The 16,731-nt window shown below is 57.9% G+C and overlaps 1 protein-coding gene across 1 annotated transcript; it reads right to left on the reverse strand.

Annotated features, from left to right (window-relative positions):
* Positions 1–813: 813 nt before the first annotated feature.
* On the reverse strand, positions 814–16,513 carry SELENON (selenoprotein N; the record flags this gene model as incomplete). Its single annotated transcript, XM_082676793.1, is given in 12 exon segments — positions 814–3,329; positions 4,804–4,905; positions 4,999–5,111; positions 6,209–6,314; positions 6,690–6,878; positions 7,268–7,349; positions 8,940–9,077; positions 9,641–9,765; positions 9,982–10,194; positions 12,907–13,040; positions 16,193–16,489; positions 16,492–16,513. Coding segments are annotated over 12 exon segments (1,692 nt in total). The 3' UTR covers positions 814–3,158.
* Positions 16,514–16,731: the final 218 nt, after the last annotated feature.

Raw genomic sequence — 16,731 nt, forward strand, 5'->3', positions numbered from 1 at the left:
CACAGGCCTCATGCTCAGACTGACTCGTTCTCGCTTTAATGCCCTGTTGTTGACCTCTTGAAATTAACAAAACAGTTTTCTTCAACAGGGCCCTGCATTTTCATTTTGCACTGGATCCTGCAAACTATGTAGCTGGTCCTAGTCAGAGACTGTGTCCACCCTGATCCCCACCATATTTCAAATGATGAAATTGGACTTTCAGGTCCAGCCCTCTTTCCACGATGACAAATTGTTGCTTTAATCATTGCTTTCCCATCCTGGGCAATGGCAGATCTTGCAAATCCACTCTAGTTGCCTTTCCTTGGTTCTCCCCAAAGATCCCTTTTACCCAACCTGTGAATCCATCCCCCAGCAGCTGTGTTGGCTACTCACAGCTGCCCCATTCTCAGAATGGAAGCCCTAACCTGGTAAGTTACCCTACCCACTAAAGCACTGACTGACTGATACAGGGTACAAGAGGCCAGTTCAACTTGGCAGTGTGGTTTGTGCTCTAGAGCCCTGCTCCTGCGATCTGGCCAAGGCTTGGCTTTGAGACTCTACCCCTGCTCAAGGTTCTTCCTTTCCCCCTTCTGCTTCAATCCTTCTTTTACAGGTTTTTCCTGAAGTTCACACCCTCAAAGAAATTTACCTAATGCCTGTCTCATGCCCTGCTTCTAAGATGATGGGTTTAAATTCATAATCTTTCTCAACACAGAGCACCAGATTCTAAAAATAGTAAGTTCTTCCTCTAGGTCTATCACAAATTTATTTTAAGCAAATCACTCAAGCCTTCTGGTGACAAATAAGATAGTCCCCAAAGGCATTCCAGCCATGCTCCCTTGCCCACCTGCCAAGCCAATCCCGGCAGAGGAATGAGACCGAGGACAGAACTGAACATCCAGCTCAAAGGAAAGGCACTTAGAACCACCCTAATCTCCAATTTTATTATAGGACACACTGGGGACAGGGGAGGGAAGTGGCAGAGGGGTGACAAAAGAGGGCAGCTGGGGCCCTCCCCCACCATGAGCCTCAGGGCTCAGGTGGGGGGTGAGGCAGAGGCATCAGGTGAGGATGCAGAAAGCCCAAGCATGCTTCGCCTTTCACAGGGTACGGGTCGCTCATCACGCTGCCGGCCTTCCCAGACCAGAGTGAGGGGAAAAGCCTGCTAGGTGGGAGGGCTGAGCCTGCTGACACTGGGTGGCTCATGGGACGGGCTACTGCCACCCGTGCCTGGAAGCACTGAGACAGGCTCGGTGCCCTCCCTCCCTGTAAGCCGCATGGAAGCACCGCCTTCCAGAAGGGACACAAAGAACTGGGCTGAGCTTGTTGGCTCACGCCTCATTTGCTCTGGAGAACAGAGAGGAATAAGACATTCTGGTTTGAAAGGCTTTGTTTCTCACCTCAGTGAAAACAGACACGGGAGAGAGGGGACGGGGTGGGGGATGGCATGTGTAGTGCAAGACAAAACACTCCAACATCAAGACACAGGCTGAATCTCAACCCTCCCACTGAGTGACCTCGGGCAAGTCACTTCACTTTCCTGAGACCCAATTCCTTCATCTGCAAAATGGGAATGGTTAATATCTGCCTCACGTCTGTTGTGAGGATTAAATGAGGAAATGCACGTGACCTTAACCAAGTGCTTTAGGTAGAGAAAGCTCTTGGTAACTGGCCATTATTACGATACTTGATACAACACTGAGAACATGACAGTCTGTGAGGAAGACTCAGTGTGGAAGCTCCAGTGACAGGTGGGAGGCCTGGGAGCGCATCTGAGGAAATGTTTGCCTGCCTTCCTCTTCCAGGATCAGGAGGGAGTCCCCCTGTGGGGTGGCGGAGGGGGCATAAGCGAGGGCAGGGGTGGGCGGCGGAGGGGGCTTTAGGAAAGCCCAAGGGCCCCTCACGGGCCTGAGCAGAGGACAAGGATAGAGCAGGGGGTATACTGACCCTCTGAGGACTATTTTTAAACAGTTGGAAGAGGAGAAGGAAGAGAGGGGTGTTTCTTCCCACAGCAGCAACTGCAAAGACATCAAGCTGGATCCACCTAGGCTTTCAGATCCAGCCATCATGGGGCAGTTGCTGGGGGGTACCACTGCCCCCTCCTTTCTCCTCAGTGCCGGGGCTATCAAAAATACATATAAACTGTGAGAAAGTTCACATAAAAACACTTTTCCTGCGTGTATAAAAAAGAGACTGGCCGTGGTCAGTGGCTCAGGATGTGGACCAAGGCCCTAAGAGAGGCCAAGGAGAGTCAGTGGCCACCCAGTGGTGGACGGGCTGGTCTGGGCTGCCTGATGGCTGGGACAGTGCCAGCTCTGGGGGACGCTGTGTTCTCTGACTGGGATACACTTCCGTGGAGCGGAGGTCTGAGGGGCAGGAGGTGTTACAGGGACGCTGGCTCCTGCAGTCCTGCCGTGGCCTGTGCTGGGGTAGGCGGTAGGGGTGCCATGGCCCTGGGCCTCAGCGGACTCCTTGCCAAGGGCAGAAGCTTACTTCGTGGTAAACCTCCCTAGAGAGCTGGCTTCCAGTAAGTCCTGAAATAGGCGGGGGGGTCCTCTTGTTAGGCTGGATTGAGTGGTCTGGGGAGCAGCAGGGGTACAGTACGATTTCCGCTTCTGAAGGAGGGTCCTACCCAGAGCTTCCAGAAGGCTGTCTCCAGCTGAGACTGACTCCACTGGGGACACCAAGCACAGGAGGTCAGGGCTATGCGAGGAAGAAGGCGCCGGAGAAACAGGAGCGCTTCCCTGGCAGCCTGCCCACACCCTCAGGCCAGGGCTTCTTGATGTTTCCTTTGGGATGGGGTGAAGGTAAGGAGAGGGGTGGCCCTGTCTTCCTAGCACCCACTCTTCCCTACTACTCGCCCTGCAAGGGCCGGGACTATGTGCCTGAGTGAGTGAGGTCCAGGGAGATGACCCCGGGCCCTCTTCTGGGGTCCCAAGCGGCTTCCGGAGCCAGGTGGGTAGTAAAAGGCTGATGGTGGCAGCTGGAGCTCGAGGTTCATCCACCTGGTCAGCCAAGGACCCCCTGTCCCCCCTTCACTGAGGCAAAGCTCGGATGGCCGCACCCCACGGGCAGCCTGAGAGGTGGAAGGTGAACTGTGCGAGGGCTGCTCTGGCTCCGGGGCAGAGGGGCCTGTCCAGCTCCCCGTCCAGTAGGCTTTTCACTGCCCAGCAGGCGCACTAGGCCTGGAGGAGGGGCAGGCCGCGCCGGAGGCCCTCCTTCAGGAACTGCATGTAGGTGGCTGTGGACGGGTCTTCAAAGGTGGATGAGAAGCTGAAGACATTGTTCTCGATGTCCTCAGGCTTCACAGAGGTGATGTCCAAGAAGTAGTTGGCGTTGATGTGGTGGACCTGGGAGAAGGGTGGGGTGAGGAGAGCGGGGGCCCAGCCGGGCTCAGTGCCCCCGCGGCCTCAACTGTTCTCGCTGAGGCTGATGGCGGACGGCAGGGGCTACCCGTTCCCCCTCCTCCTCTGCTCACAGGGCCCTCTGACTCCAGGGCTCCACACTTCGCCCACCAGGTGAAACCTAATGCCTTCCGGCATCACCTTTCCCTACCCTGCCTCCGCGCCCCATGACCTCTCTCCTCTGTTCCCAGAAGCCCTGAACTCCGCACTCACTTCTGTCGAAACGCCCACACGCCTGTGTCCCCATCTGCCTCCCGTTCCAGGTAGGGGCACCTTAAGGGCAGGTGCCCGGTAAACGAACAAACAAATCGAGCGGGTGGGAGAGCACAGGCCACCCGCAGCCCAGGCAGAGTCCTGTCCGCCCAGCTTCGCCACCCCTGGCTGGGCCAAGTCCACCACAATGGGCGCCTGTGGACGGGTGCGAGCTGGCCGGCTCCCCCGGACCTTTCCTCTTCTGAACTTCAGACAGAAGGCCCTTGGCTGGCACCCTCCTCCTCGCCACCAAGCCCTCACCGGACGCCCCCATTCCAGGCCAGCCCCAGCTCTTGCTCCTGCACTGCTCCCCACCGCTTCCATCCCTCAGTCCCACACTGACCACCCCTTGGGACTTAAAGGATAAGGGGCAGCTCTGCTCAGAAGAGCGGGTGACGCTGAGGCTCACAGGCGGGCGCCTGTTTGGAAAGTCAGCTCCATTTCTTTTTTTTTCTTTCTTTCTTTCTTTTTTTTTTTTTGGCTGCGCTACACGGCTTGTGGAATCTTAATTCCCCCACCAGGGACTGAACCCAGGCCCGCAGCAGTGAAGGCGCCAAGTCTTAACTGCTGGACCGCAGGGAATTCCCGGCAGCTGTACTTCTTAATTATGCAGTTTTTGCCAAGTCTCTGAACCTTTCTGAGCCTCAGTTTCCTTGTTTGTGAGATCAGCATTCGTGCTCATCTATCTCCCAAAGCTCCCGTGAGAACCCAACGCAACGATGTGAATGCTGTGTAAGGGGCCCTTAGGGAGAGAGAGGGTCTTGAAGCCTGGCTCAGCCTGGGGCGTCCCCAGGTCCTCTCTGCCTGTCACGAGGCCTGTCCGTCCCTCCCTCCCTTCCATCCCAGGACTGGCTGCAATGGTCTGAGGTGAGCCTTCCCTTCCAGGTCACGTTCCTGTCCGCTCTGCTGCTAGACCATGCCCACTGCTGCCAGGTGCCCAAAGTGCTGTTGAGGTTCCCTTTCTGAGGGAGCGTCCCGACACCTGCACGAGGCAGGCCGAGGGGACATCAGGGGATAACTGAGGCTCGGACTGGCTAAGACACCAGCCAGGAAGTGGTAGAGCCAGACCTGGAGCCTGATGAGGTCTGTAAGCCGTGCCCCTTGTTTGCCACTTCCTCTGCCCCGTGGTGCCTGGCCCGGGGCCAGGGATGAGTGGTGGGGGACCTACCACGGTGCCATTGGGCAGGCAGATCATCATCTCCACGGGGAAGCTGTACTTCTCCAGGTGCAGGCTGGCCAGCTTCTGGTGGGATGGGTTCTCCTGGTTGTTCTATGGGGACAGTTGGGCACACTCCTGACACCTCGGCTCCCAGCACTGTCCCAGGGGCTGCCATGGGGCTCTTCCTGCCCGCCTGCCACTCACCTGCAGGTCCTCCAGTTCCTTCACTAGGGACCAGGTGCTGATGAAGCTCTCGTTGAGGAGGGTGAGGATGGGCGAACTTTCCAGGACAGTTTCCCGGAGAGTCCGCCCTGAGCCTGTTCCGGGAGAGGGAAGGCCAGGTGGGTGAGGCACCCTGCATGTCTCACTGGGTTTTCTACCAGCAGTAAACCTCATCAACTGTAGAACGGTCAGTGCAGCCAGGTGAAAAAACAGATTCAAAGCATCTACCACAGAGGAGGCGAGGAATAAATGGCAGCTGTAACTAACTTCAGTAACATACTGGCATCCTGGGCTGAGACTTGGCTGGGGGCCTGCCTGGCCCAGGGGCTTCTCGACAGTGACAGCTTCTTAAATCCACTAACCTGTGGCCCAGGGCCTTCGCACAGACAATTCCTCTACCTAAAACACTCCCTCTGTCACTTGGAAAACTCATCCTCCTCATCCTTCTTAGTCTCAGGTTATATGTCACTTTCTCTAAAGAAGCCTCCCCTGACCCCGCCACCCCCCGTTACACACTCTCGTGCCACTCAGGACCATGCCTTGTGTAAATTCACCACGCTTGTACTTGTTCATTCACCGTCTGCCTTCTGCACACACTGTGTGCTCCCTGAGAACTGGGGCTGATTCTGACTTCCTCAGTGCAAGGTGCCCAACACCTAGCCTATGGCTCGGCACGGGAGGTGCCCAGGATGTTTGTCGATTGGCTGCATGTGGGCAGGGCCATTGTTTGCTCATCTTTGTACCCAATGTCAGGCACCCAAAGAACTTTGCACCAGTGGGTCTTCGTTGAATTTTCTGAATAAGTGAATGCAGCCCAGGCTCTGGCACTACCTTCTCTCACTCGTGTGAAACACTGCACAGAGTACAGGCACTTTCACGTCTGTTTTCACAACTCTGGGAGGTAAGTACATTACCCTCTTACTGCTGAGAAAACTGAGGCTCAGGGAAGGAGTTACTTGGCCAAGGTCTCCAGGCTGAAAATGGCTGAGCTGGGCTCTTTCTATTGTGTCCAGCAGCTTCCTCTGGGCTTAGCGCAGAAGCCTGCGAGCCCTCACCCCACACCCCACCCCATGTCATCCCTGAGTCCCTCATACTGACACAGGAGAGCGCCATTGGTCTCAGGGCCTCCTGCACCCACAAGGTGTGAAGTCTGTCTCCCTTTCTCCCCTCAGACTGGAAGGGTCTCCCTCACCTCAGCAGGACTGGTCGTCCAGGGCCCCCCACAGCAGGACTGAGTGCACCAGCTTGTTCTCGGCCTTGGCTCGCTCAAAGGCCTTGGTGAACGGCAGGTAGGTGACCTGGGGCCAAGTCGAGACAGAGAGAAGCTATCGTGTGCCGCCAGGGTCCCATTCAGGGGCTGAGTGTGTGATGTGCATGTAGTGTGTGTCTGTAGTGTATATACGTGTGTGTGTACATATGCATGTATGTTTGCAGTGTGTGTCTGTGTGTGTCTGTGTGTTTGTGTGAAGGGGTGATGCTGAGCCAGGGGATGCCTCCTCCAAGTTCTAAAGGGCAAAGGGGAGGCTCCCCGGCCCAGGCTGGGCCCCACAGGGAGGCAGCCTCAGCAGCAAGCCCTGCACGGCATCCCACGCCCAGTGCCCACCCGCTGCTCCCACAGCTCCGGACCCAGCCCCAGGGATCCCAACCCCGCCCCTTACCCCGTCTGGCCTCACCTTCTTGAAGGGGTACATGGCCACCTCCAGGCGCCGGGCGGCCTCCTCCCAGCTCAGCTCCTGCTGCCACATGATCTCCTCAAACACAAACTGGAGGGGCTCCCCTGAGGGCAGGCGGCTGTCGATCATGTTGCCATCCTCGTCCAGGATCACAGAGGGCACTGAGGGGCCCGTGGCCTCCAGCTCCATCTAGGCCAGAGGTCAGTGAGGGATGATGTCACTGAGGGACGTCTCAGCGAGGGGCCTGAGTCCTCCAGGGGCCCCGAGAGACCCTCAAAGATACGCCACTCATTGCAGAGGTGGGGAGACAGGCCCAGGGAAGGGAAGGGCCTGGTCAAGGCTGTGCAGTGAGTCCAGGACAGAGCCAGTGTCCAGCCAGTGTGAAGCCATCTGAGGACCCATGGCAGATGCTGGCTAGGAAGAACAGGTGGCTTCCTAGGATCCTGCTTTGGGGACAGTGGCTTCAGCCTGCAGGAACTCTGTCTTTCACTGCCCCAAGGCTCCTAGCCAGCTGGGCCTCCCTGCAGCCAGGCTGAGCCCCACCTTCCTACCTGGGTAGGGACCCCCTGTGCACTCACCTGGGGTATGTAGCCGATGTCCACCTCCATGTTGCTGCTCTCGCTGGCCCCGTACAGCCACTCCATGTCCACATTCAGAGACCTGGGGACAGGCGAGAGGGTGGCCAGGGCAGAACACCACCGTCATCAAGGCCCATTAACCAGATGTCGGACTTTATCTCACTGAAAGCATGCAGCTGACCCTATTTTATAGATGAGGATGCTGAGACTTGGCAGGGTGAACCCAAGGTCCCAGAGCCACTGAAGTTCTGACGGCAGAGCCTGGGCCCTTTCCTCTCCCCAGGCCGCCTCTTTGGAAGGCACTGTGACCATACCACCCTCCACTGGCCCAGCCCTTTACAGTTCACGAAGGGCTTCCATACCCATGGCTCATGCACTGTCCACGATCCATGACTCTTTGAGGCAGCACTCATCAGTGCCTCCCCCAGCGGGAAGTCTGGCCTGAGCATGTGCAACCTGCAGATCCGCCACATGGGGGCGCCCCAGGACAGACAACCAACCACCTTGGGCAGGTGAAGCAGTCAGGGTGAGCTGGGTGCCCTCAGAGCCGGTCAGCGGTCTCGTGGTCTAGGCCTGAGACACAGGCCCAGGAGCAGTTGCCCCCTCCTTCTGTTTCATTCAGTCCAGGACCCCACCTCCAACCCTGGGCTGAGCCCCTGCAGCACAGGGGCTTGCCCGATGAGCGAGGAAGGAGGAGGAGAGCTCGTCCTTCCTCCTCATTTTCCCCGTGGGCCCAGGATGCTCCCTCCCTCGGGGGACTGAGAGGAAACCGCTCCTGGTCCTGGGGGCAACTTTCTCTTCCCAGGCTGTCCCAATGACCCCCTCACTCCTGGCCAGGAGCCAGCCTCCCATCTAGCAGATGAGGAAACTGAGGCCTGGAGGGGTCCAGGGCCTTGCCCACAGCCACGGGTGCCACGGCTGAGACTTCGCTCTGGGCCCCTCATCTCTCAGCCCAGGTCTTGTCCCTGCACAGAGTCACTCAGGTTCACTAAGCGGCTGCGTGCTATCAGGGAGGAATCTGGAAAGACTCTCTGCGTCCCCTGCTTCCCTGCCAAGAGGCCGCCCCTGAGCGGTCAGGCAGGCAAGCAGGCAGGTGACTGGCATTGAGCCCTCCCAGGAGCCGCCCCCTGGCCCCCCAGGGTCTGTGGTAGCAACTGCAGGCGTGGAGGGCCTGCTGCTTAGGCCTTTGTATGTGCCCTTCCCTCTGCCTGGCTAAACTTTCCTCAGCCCCCAGGTCGCTGCATAGACGTCCCTTCCTTTGGGAGGCCTTCCTGGACCCTGACCAGCTGGGTCCCTCCCCACCTGCTGGCCTTCGCCTAGGGTGGCGTGAGCAGGCTGTGGTTACGGGTCTGTTGGAGGTCTGTCAACAGTATGGGGCGGGTGTGGGGGGCAGTTCCATCTTCAGGGAGGGGCTGTCGGCCGCTGCGTTGGGTCCCAGCACTGAGCTGGGAGGCCAGGCCCACAGAGCACCTGGGACGCACCTATCAGACGATGGAATGACCCCCTTCAGCCCACCTCAAGCTACCTCCTCCTGGGTCAGCTCTAGGCCCCTCCCAAGAGAAGTAGCTCTGGGGAGAGACTGCGGGGGCCTCTGGGCCCCTGCATCTGAGCTCCTGGAGCTGGTGGGGGGCAAACAGGAGCAGGGTGCCGGGGCCGGGGCCAAGGCTCTCACCTGTGGTTGGGCACGAAGAGCCGGAAGTCACGGACGTGGGTGGCGTCTTTGGAGAGGATGATGTGGCCCGTGAACTGGCCGGGTGAGAACCAGAAGGGGAAGTCGGGCGGCTCGCTGAGCTGGAACTCCGCGTGGATGCTGGAGGGAAAGGGCCCGGCTGGGAGCAGGTTCCCTGCTGAGCAGAGCCTGCCCACCTGCCCTCTCACTTCTGCCCCAAAGCCTGGAACTCTTGGCCAGACTCTGTGCAGGGCAAAGGGCTGGACGGGGGAGGAAGACGTGTGTGGGGCAGGCAGAAGGGACGCCCTCCAAGTGCTGCCCATCCTTCAGGGCCCAGTTCACGTGCTGCCTTCCCCGGAAGCCTTGCCCAAGTCTCCTCTGAGCCCTCCAGGGCGTGTGTGGCCTGGTGTCACAGCTCTTACGCACCCCCTTCTGTGTGGATGACAATCATGGCCAACAACCCCATGCTAAGCACATTCAACACCTTTTCTCTTCCTCCTGGAGGAAGTCACCACCGCCCTGATGCACAATGAAGAAAGTGAGGCTCAGAGAGCCAAGGCTGCTTGCCCGGGACCACAGGGTGGTAAGTGGTGGAGCTGGGGGCTTTGAGTCAGGCCCTGCCTCCTGGTGCTCAACCCATCTGTGCTTCCCTGGAGTCCCAGGCCCAGGTGGGAGGCAAGGATGGGGCTGCCAGGACCCCTCACCGGAACATCACGGTGTAGTAGAAGTCGCTGGTGGCGGTCAGGCAGGCGACGGCCCCCTGAGGGGCAAAGCGGGTCTTCACGAAGGGCCGAGGGTGGAACATGCTCAGGAGCCGGTGGATGATGACCTGGGGGGAGGGCAGTGGGACCTGGGCTGGCTTGCTGGGCCCAGCTCCCCTGGGTGAGGGTCAGCTCTGGACCTGGGGCCCAGGTGGGGGCGGGGCCAGAGGCAGGCCAGAGAGCAGGTGGGGTAGGCGTGGCCCCGGGGGTCCAGCTGCCGATGGGGAGGGGCCGTGCTGGGGCTGGGGGGCAGGGCCCCGGGGCTTGCCACGGGCTACCCTCACCTCCTTGCCCTTGGGGGGCGGTGGGTAGAAGCGGTTGTTGGACAGATAGCCGGTGAAGACGCTCAGCTCACTGGGGATGATCCACCAGGGCTCGCCTAGCTCCGCGTGGCCCCGAGGGGGAAGAAAGGGCCGGAAGTGGCGGGCGGCAAACACCGCGCTTGGCGAGGCTGCGGTTGTCCAGTTGCGGAGGCCGGACAGGGCCAGGCGGGAGACCTGGGGCAGAGGAAAGTCGAAGCTCTGGGGCACTGAGAACGTCCCAGGCGTGTGCGGAGGTCTCCTCGAGCCCTGAGCCAACCCACAAGCCCAGGAAGCAGAGGGACCCGGGAGGCTCCTGCCTGCTCACGGCCACGAGCCTGGCACTCTCCTGCCAGAGCTGAGGCTCATCTCACCTTCCCCGGCCCCTTGCCCAGAGAAGCCGTGCCCCTGCGGCCCCTCAGGTCCAGCCCAGGCCGGAACAGCTCGCTCGAGGGCAGGGGAGCAGAGGCAGCTGGAGGGGCCCCCCAGGACTGGAACAGGGGACTCTGTGAGGGGGCTTCTCACGGCCTCTTCCCTCCCTCTCCAAGCCCAGGTCCCGGGCCTCACAGAGTCCTGCCTGCCTCTTGTCTGGTCTGCCAGCAGACCAACCCTGGGTGCCCTGCCCTGCCCTGGGCTTCTTCTCCCCGCCCACTGGCCTTGCTTTCTGCTCTCTAATCCCCCCACCAAGTCTCCTCCCTGCAGCTAATGTCCTGCTGACGAGTCAGAGTTTAGGTTTGGAGTTAAGTCTGCGGAGGGAGGTGGCAGCCACCTTTGGGTGAAACCTCTAGGGCCAAGAGCAGGATGAGACCACAGAGAAGGGGAAGGAAGGGCACCCCCAGAGAGCACCCTGCTTCAATTATAGCCTGGGCCACGCTGGCTGGGCACCCCTGGCAAAAGGCCTTCCCTGAGCCATTTCCTCATCAGTAATCCACCCCACTGCTAGCTGCTGAGCTGAAGGGTGGGAGAGAATGAGGGTCAGACGCTCTGCAGGCCTCTCTGCACATCTGCCTGGAGCAGAGGCGGAACCTTGGGGCATGCAGGTCCCCTGGTCAAAGCTGCACCTTCAGTAGCTCCTCCCTGCCTTTCTGGGCCACCATCAGTGGCCGCCAGGACAGTGAGTGCCTGGCACCCCTCAGGGTGCTCAGCCACCAGGGAGCTGCCCCACCTTTGACCTCCCTGGTGATGGAACCCGGGCTCAGTGGGAAGCTGAGGTGGGAGGAGAGGGGTTTCACAGGCAAGTTCTCAAAGCGGGGCTGGCTTGCGGGGCCAGGCAGAGCCTGCCCGCCTGCTGCGTCCTGTTCACAGGCTGGCAAGCTCCTAGCGGAGCGGCCCACAATAGGGGGCTGAGCTAGGGACGCAGGGCTGGGGTGCTGCTCCGGACCCATCTCCCCTGTACGTGCAGGTGGGCCCCCTGCACCTGCCCCACCCTGTTCTCTCTGCCCTGTAGGAGGGACTCATCTGCTCAGACATCACTTCAGCCCATCAATGCCGGGCCTTTCTCCACCCAGATCTTACTGGACTCTCCCCCTGGACATCTCTCAGGGAACTCAACTTCAACAGTCCAAACTGACCTCATACCCTCCCTACCAGACCTCCAACCCCCATCGGGCAATGGGCCCCATGCACCTGGCCACCAGCCAGAAGCCCGAGTCACCTCAACTCCCCCTCCCTCCCTTTCCATTAGTAGCCACACCCTACCTTTCTTCCTTTCCCAGCATCCTCCGGGCTGCCTTTCCTCTCCATCACCATGGCCTCCCCCCACCTGTCTCCCCCTCCCTCCTGGGAACTGGTCTTCTTGCCTCCCTTTTCTCCCCAGCTGCCAGTTTGGAGAGCCCAGATCTGATGAGAGAATTCTCCTCTTTCAAAATCTGCTATGGTATTTTGCTGCTGCAGAACGGAGGCCAAAGTTAGGCAGCTGAGGCCCTTTGCCATCTGGCAACTTCTCTTCCAGCCCCACTGACCAGGATGCCCCCGCACGTGTCCCCCGTGCCCTGGGTCCAGCCACCCCTTCTCTCTGCCCTCAGTGGCCTGCCTGGCATCTCCTGCTGAAATGACAGTTCAGCTGAGCTGTAAAAGCTGAGGGGCTGTGAGTGAGGCAAAGAGGGAAGGTTGTTCCTGGCTGAGGGACCAGCATATGAGAAGGCTCTCAGCTGGAAGAAAGCCCGGACATCTGGAGTAGCGCAAAGCTGAGAGGAGAGCGCAGGGGAGACAGCGGGAAAGGCTGGCAGGGCCTGGGAGGGATTGAGACCCTGTCCACAGGGCCTCGGGTCCTAACCACAGGGCGGGTTAGGATGGCACTGTCAGGGTCATCCCCACCCTACAGCCGTTGCCAGGGGTTGAACCTCAGGTCCGGGTTCATCGGGGCTCAATGGAGCACCTGTCAGGCTCCAGGCACTGTGCTAGGGGCCTGGGGAGGCACAAATGTGTGAGTCACCGGCCTTGCCCTGAGGAAACTCACAGCCTGGGGGGAAAGACTGACTTGCAGCAAGTAATGATTACAAGGGCTGCGGCTGCATCCGCTCGGTCTCTGCACTTGCTGTTTCCTCCAGCCGGATCCTTCTCCCACCCCTGCTGACAGCGGGCTGAGGCCTCGTCCCCTGCAGTCACTGTCAAATGTCATTCCCTCCAGGAGGCCACCCAGATCCCCACTCTGGGTCAGAGGCTCATGCCTATCCCTCCTACCTCCCCTACCAGACTGTGTGCCTGGACAGCAGGGACAGCATCGCACCCACTTCTGGACCCCCAGGGCCTGGCGCACTGGGTGCACAGAGGGTGCTGATAAAAGATGGGAGGAAAGACAGAAAGAAGGAAAGATGAGCAGAGCACAGACCCATTCTCAGGAGGTGAGCGCACACAGATGGTCCCTCTGTCTCTGGTTCCGCCTGTGGGGGACCCCCTGCCCCAACTTACCCCTAGGAACCCATCTTTGCTCTTGGTCATGGACTCTGGCAGCAGAGGCTGGAAACGGGCTTCTATGGTGAGTGTCTCCTCGCTGGGGTCAGGGGGCAGATCCTCCTCCTCATAGCTGGCCGAAGGAGTTGACCCTGTGAGATACAGGTCGCTGGAGAGGGGTCCTGCCTTAGATGGCAGGGCCTCACTTCTCTCAGGATGTCCACACTGGCCAGTGATTAAGGGAGCCGGGCCTGGCAGGGATGGGGGTGGGGGTGGGGCTGTAACAGGTAACAATCAACAAAGTAACAATATAGATCACATTGTTTATCAGACATACACAAATTGTATATGTATGATATATAATGTGTATATATGTATACCACATGGTATATCACACATACACATTTTCTCCAATGTATATCACATTTTAGTTTCACAGTAACCCTGTGAAGGCAGTATTATCAATTCCATTTTACAAATGAGAAACTGGGGGCTCAGAGAGGTGAAGTCACTTCCCCAAGGACACACAGCTAGGTAGTGTGTGAATCAGGATTCAAATCCAGGCCTGTTTTACTCTAAACCTACGATCAACCACAACCTTCTTGCGGGGGCATTAAGATCTCAAAAGTTTCCTCAAAGGCTTAGGAACCAGACGACCTGGGTTCAAATCCTAGCCCCACTCCTCACCAGCTTGTGTGATGGTCGGCCCAGTGGCTTGTTATGAGGATTAAATGAGATAATCCAGGCCTGGTACAGAGTAAACCCGTAATAAATGTCAGCTGTATTGCTATTACCGGTGGTTTCATGGTTGGGGATCCACAGGGCTAGGGCTCAAACCTAATTCTGACTCTAATGTGTGCTCTTTCCACCAGGCCAGGCTGGCTGCAGAAAGGCCATTCTCACTGTTCCCCTTCCCTCAGCCCAGCTCGGGGGTGAGGTTGGCTCCATTTCCTGGACAATTTGGGGCAAATCACTCATCCTCTCCGGTTTTCCCACATTAGAGATGGAGCCCATGCTCCCGTGCCTGTCCCGTCATGAGGGTCTCATGGAGAGCAAAGGCTGCTCAGAGAGGTCAGGGGACGTGGAATCAGGTCATCTTTGGTGTCCCAGAAAGAGCACTGGTCCAGAAGTGAGGACACCTGCTTCTCCCTGTTTCCTGGGTGGCCCATTTCCCCATCAGTACGAGGGGCTGGACTGGCAGTGGCTGAACTTGATTTGTCAGATCTCTTCCTGCTCAGAGACCTGCCAAGTCTGTAGTCTTTCAAGGGTGGAGGGAGTCACGATGAAGGCTTTAAGGGAGGCATGATGCCTACTGCAGAAGGGGTGCCTAACAGCAGGGCAGGGTCCCACGACACAGATAATGGGACGAAGCATGGGTGGGTCCTGTTACAACTGCTCTCTTGCTGGTAGAGACCACGCCTGGCATTTGTTGACAGGCTGGACTGACAGACTGAATGGGTGCATTAAAATGGGTGCATTCTTAACCAGGAAGCATCAGAATCACCAGGATGCCTTTTTAAACTACCGATGCCCAGGACCCCCCTCAGACCTACTGAGTCAGAGTCTTCAGGGGCTAGAATCTGGAAAACGTGCTCCCGATGAACACTCCCCAGTGGCTCCTGATGCAAAGCCCTGTTCTTAAGAACCATGGCTACCTCTGCATTTGTAAGTCAAGGCAACAAAATTTCAGAACAGCAACCTGGAAACCTCCGGGGAAGGGAACAACGGGAATGTGCAGCGTTATACCGGCTGGCTTGCTTATCCAATTACGTAACTGTTGTCACAGGTAATTATGAATGACGCCCAGCATTTTATGGCTCTTTGGTTTTTTAATAAAAAGGTTTATTTCCTGACTTACAAGTAAAATTTGCTCACTACTGACAACTTGTAAAACTTTTAAGGTATAAAGCAGAAAGTTAAACGCACACAACTGTACCAACTAGAGAGGACTCTTTGCCTCTACTTCCTGCTTAGATTTGGTGTTTCTCTGGTTTTGTTTTTTGTTCTCCCAGAAACTTGGTCCCGTTTTGCACTCACAGTGGCCTAGGAGGTAACTGAGGGAGAGACTCTTTTCCCCCTGATGGAGAAAAAGATTTGCGTGAAAAAATTAAAAGCACCCGCAAGCCCAGCAAGCTTGGCCAACACGTCATCGTGAGGGAACTCTTGCTCTCTGGCCATAAAAAAGGACAAGGAGGTGGCTGTGTGGCTGCTCGGAGAAGTGTGTGCAAAATAAGAAGTCAAAGCAAATCCACACAGGGCTGAGCTGTGTATCTGCCCATCTGCTTTCATGACAGTACTGACTGCCCCTGGGAGGCACTGACACACCGCTCCAGCAAATTAGCATTTTTCATCTGACCCTCCTCCTCCGGCAGTGACCAAAGGCCAGCGGGTCAGCACGTGGCTGACCTACCTGACCCATCCTGAGACACAGAAAGCCCATCACGGTCCTTTGGCGCTTACCTGCCTGAGAGCAGCCCGTGTCTCTTTCTAGTCTTTCCCATCTATTGACCTACTTACACCAGGCAATTTGGGTAACAAGTAGATGCCCAAGTTCATAAGTTCAAGAAACATCCCAAGATATGGACACAGAGGTTAGGGTGGTGATGGAGCAGTGAGAGAGGCATTTTATAATTCATTAGAATGCTTCGGCCCCTCATCTTTACAATAAAAATCACTGATTACAACCAGGCAACAATGGGTAACAAGGTGGGATAGGAATCTGACAGCTCCCGAGCAGTTTAATATTGAGCAGTAATGGTAATAGTTCCCGTCTATTGACTACCTACTGCATGGTGGGCACTTTGCAGACATTTTTCTCTAAGCTTCAAATGAGCCGGTGCAGGACCTGAAGACAGAAGGCCCCTAATCCTGGCTCTGCACCTTTCCAGCCTGCGCAGGCTGGAGACCCTTCCTGCGCCTCCGTCTCCTAAACTATGCACGTGAGGATCAGGACAGTGTCCGTCTCACAGGCACTGTGATGATTAAAGAGATGACTCACAGGAGGCGCTTAAAGCCATGTCTGGTCCTGAGAAGGTGGTCAGGGAATGTTAACTAGTTTTAGTCACACGTGAGGAGAACAGGCTTGGGTGTGCGAGTATGTGTGGGTGCCCATGTTGAAGCAGCTCGCCCAAACCACCAGCCGGAAAGTGTCAGAGCTGGGAGAACCCCAGGGCTGCCAGGACGCACCATCCTCCCCCTACTCCAGGCAGCCCTTCTGTTCAGGGCAGACACAGAAGACACAGACCAAGAAGTCCAGGGCGGTGCCCCGGCTCCCTCCTGCCTAGTCCCCAGCCTCTCCCGGTACCTGTCAGCTTCTCAGCAATGGGCTTGAACTCCTCGGGGCTGAGGTACATGTCCCCGTCAGTGTCCAGAGAAGAAAAGAGGAAGAGGCCTTCTGTCCCCAGGGCTTTCAGCGCCGAGTCCTGCTCGGGAGGAGGTGGCTGGGCTGAGCAGTTGTACACCCAACTGGCATCCCAAACGGGCGGAGGGAGCTGCTCCCGCCACATCCTCCTGGGTTCTCTCATCCCATCTCCCAGCCCATCTGTCCAAACGCCACCTCTGCACGCCCCAGGGCCCCAGTCCCCCTTCCCATCCCTCCTGGTCCTGCTTCACGCTGAGCCTTCATCCACTGTCCACTCTCTAAGTGCCCCCTTTCTATCTGGGCCCATCCCGCCCATCTCGTGTCACCCTCTTGGTCCACCCATTGTCCTCTCCGGTCTCCCCTCCCCACCGTCCCAGCACTGCCGGCCAGTCCAGATGCTCGGGTCCCACCTTTGCTCTACGCTTTGTCTGCACTGTCCCCCTGCAGCCTGTCCCAGCTCCTGCCTCACACTGGGCCAGTCC

The sequence above is a fragment of the Grampus griseus genome, assembly GCF_964374135.1.
Source record: "Grampus griseus genome assembly, chromosome: 1".
In the NCBI taxonomy this organism is placed as follows: Eukaryota; Metazoa; Chordata; class Mammalia; order Artiodactyla; family Delphinidae; genus Grampus; species Grampus griseus.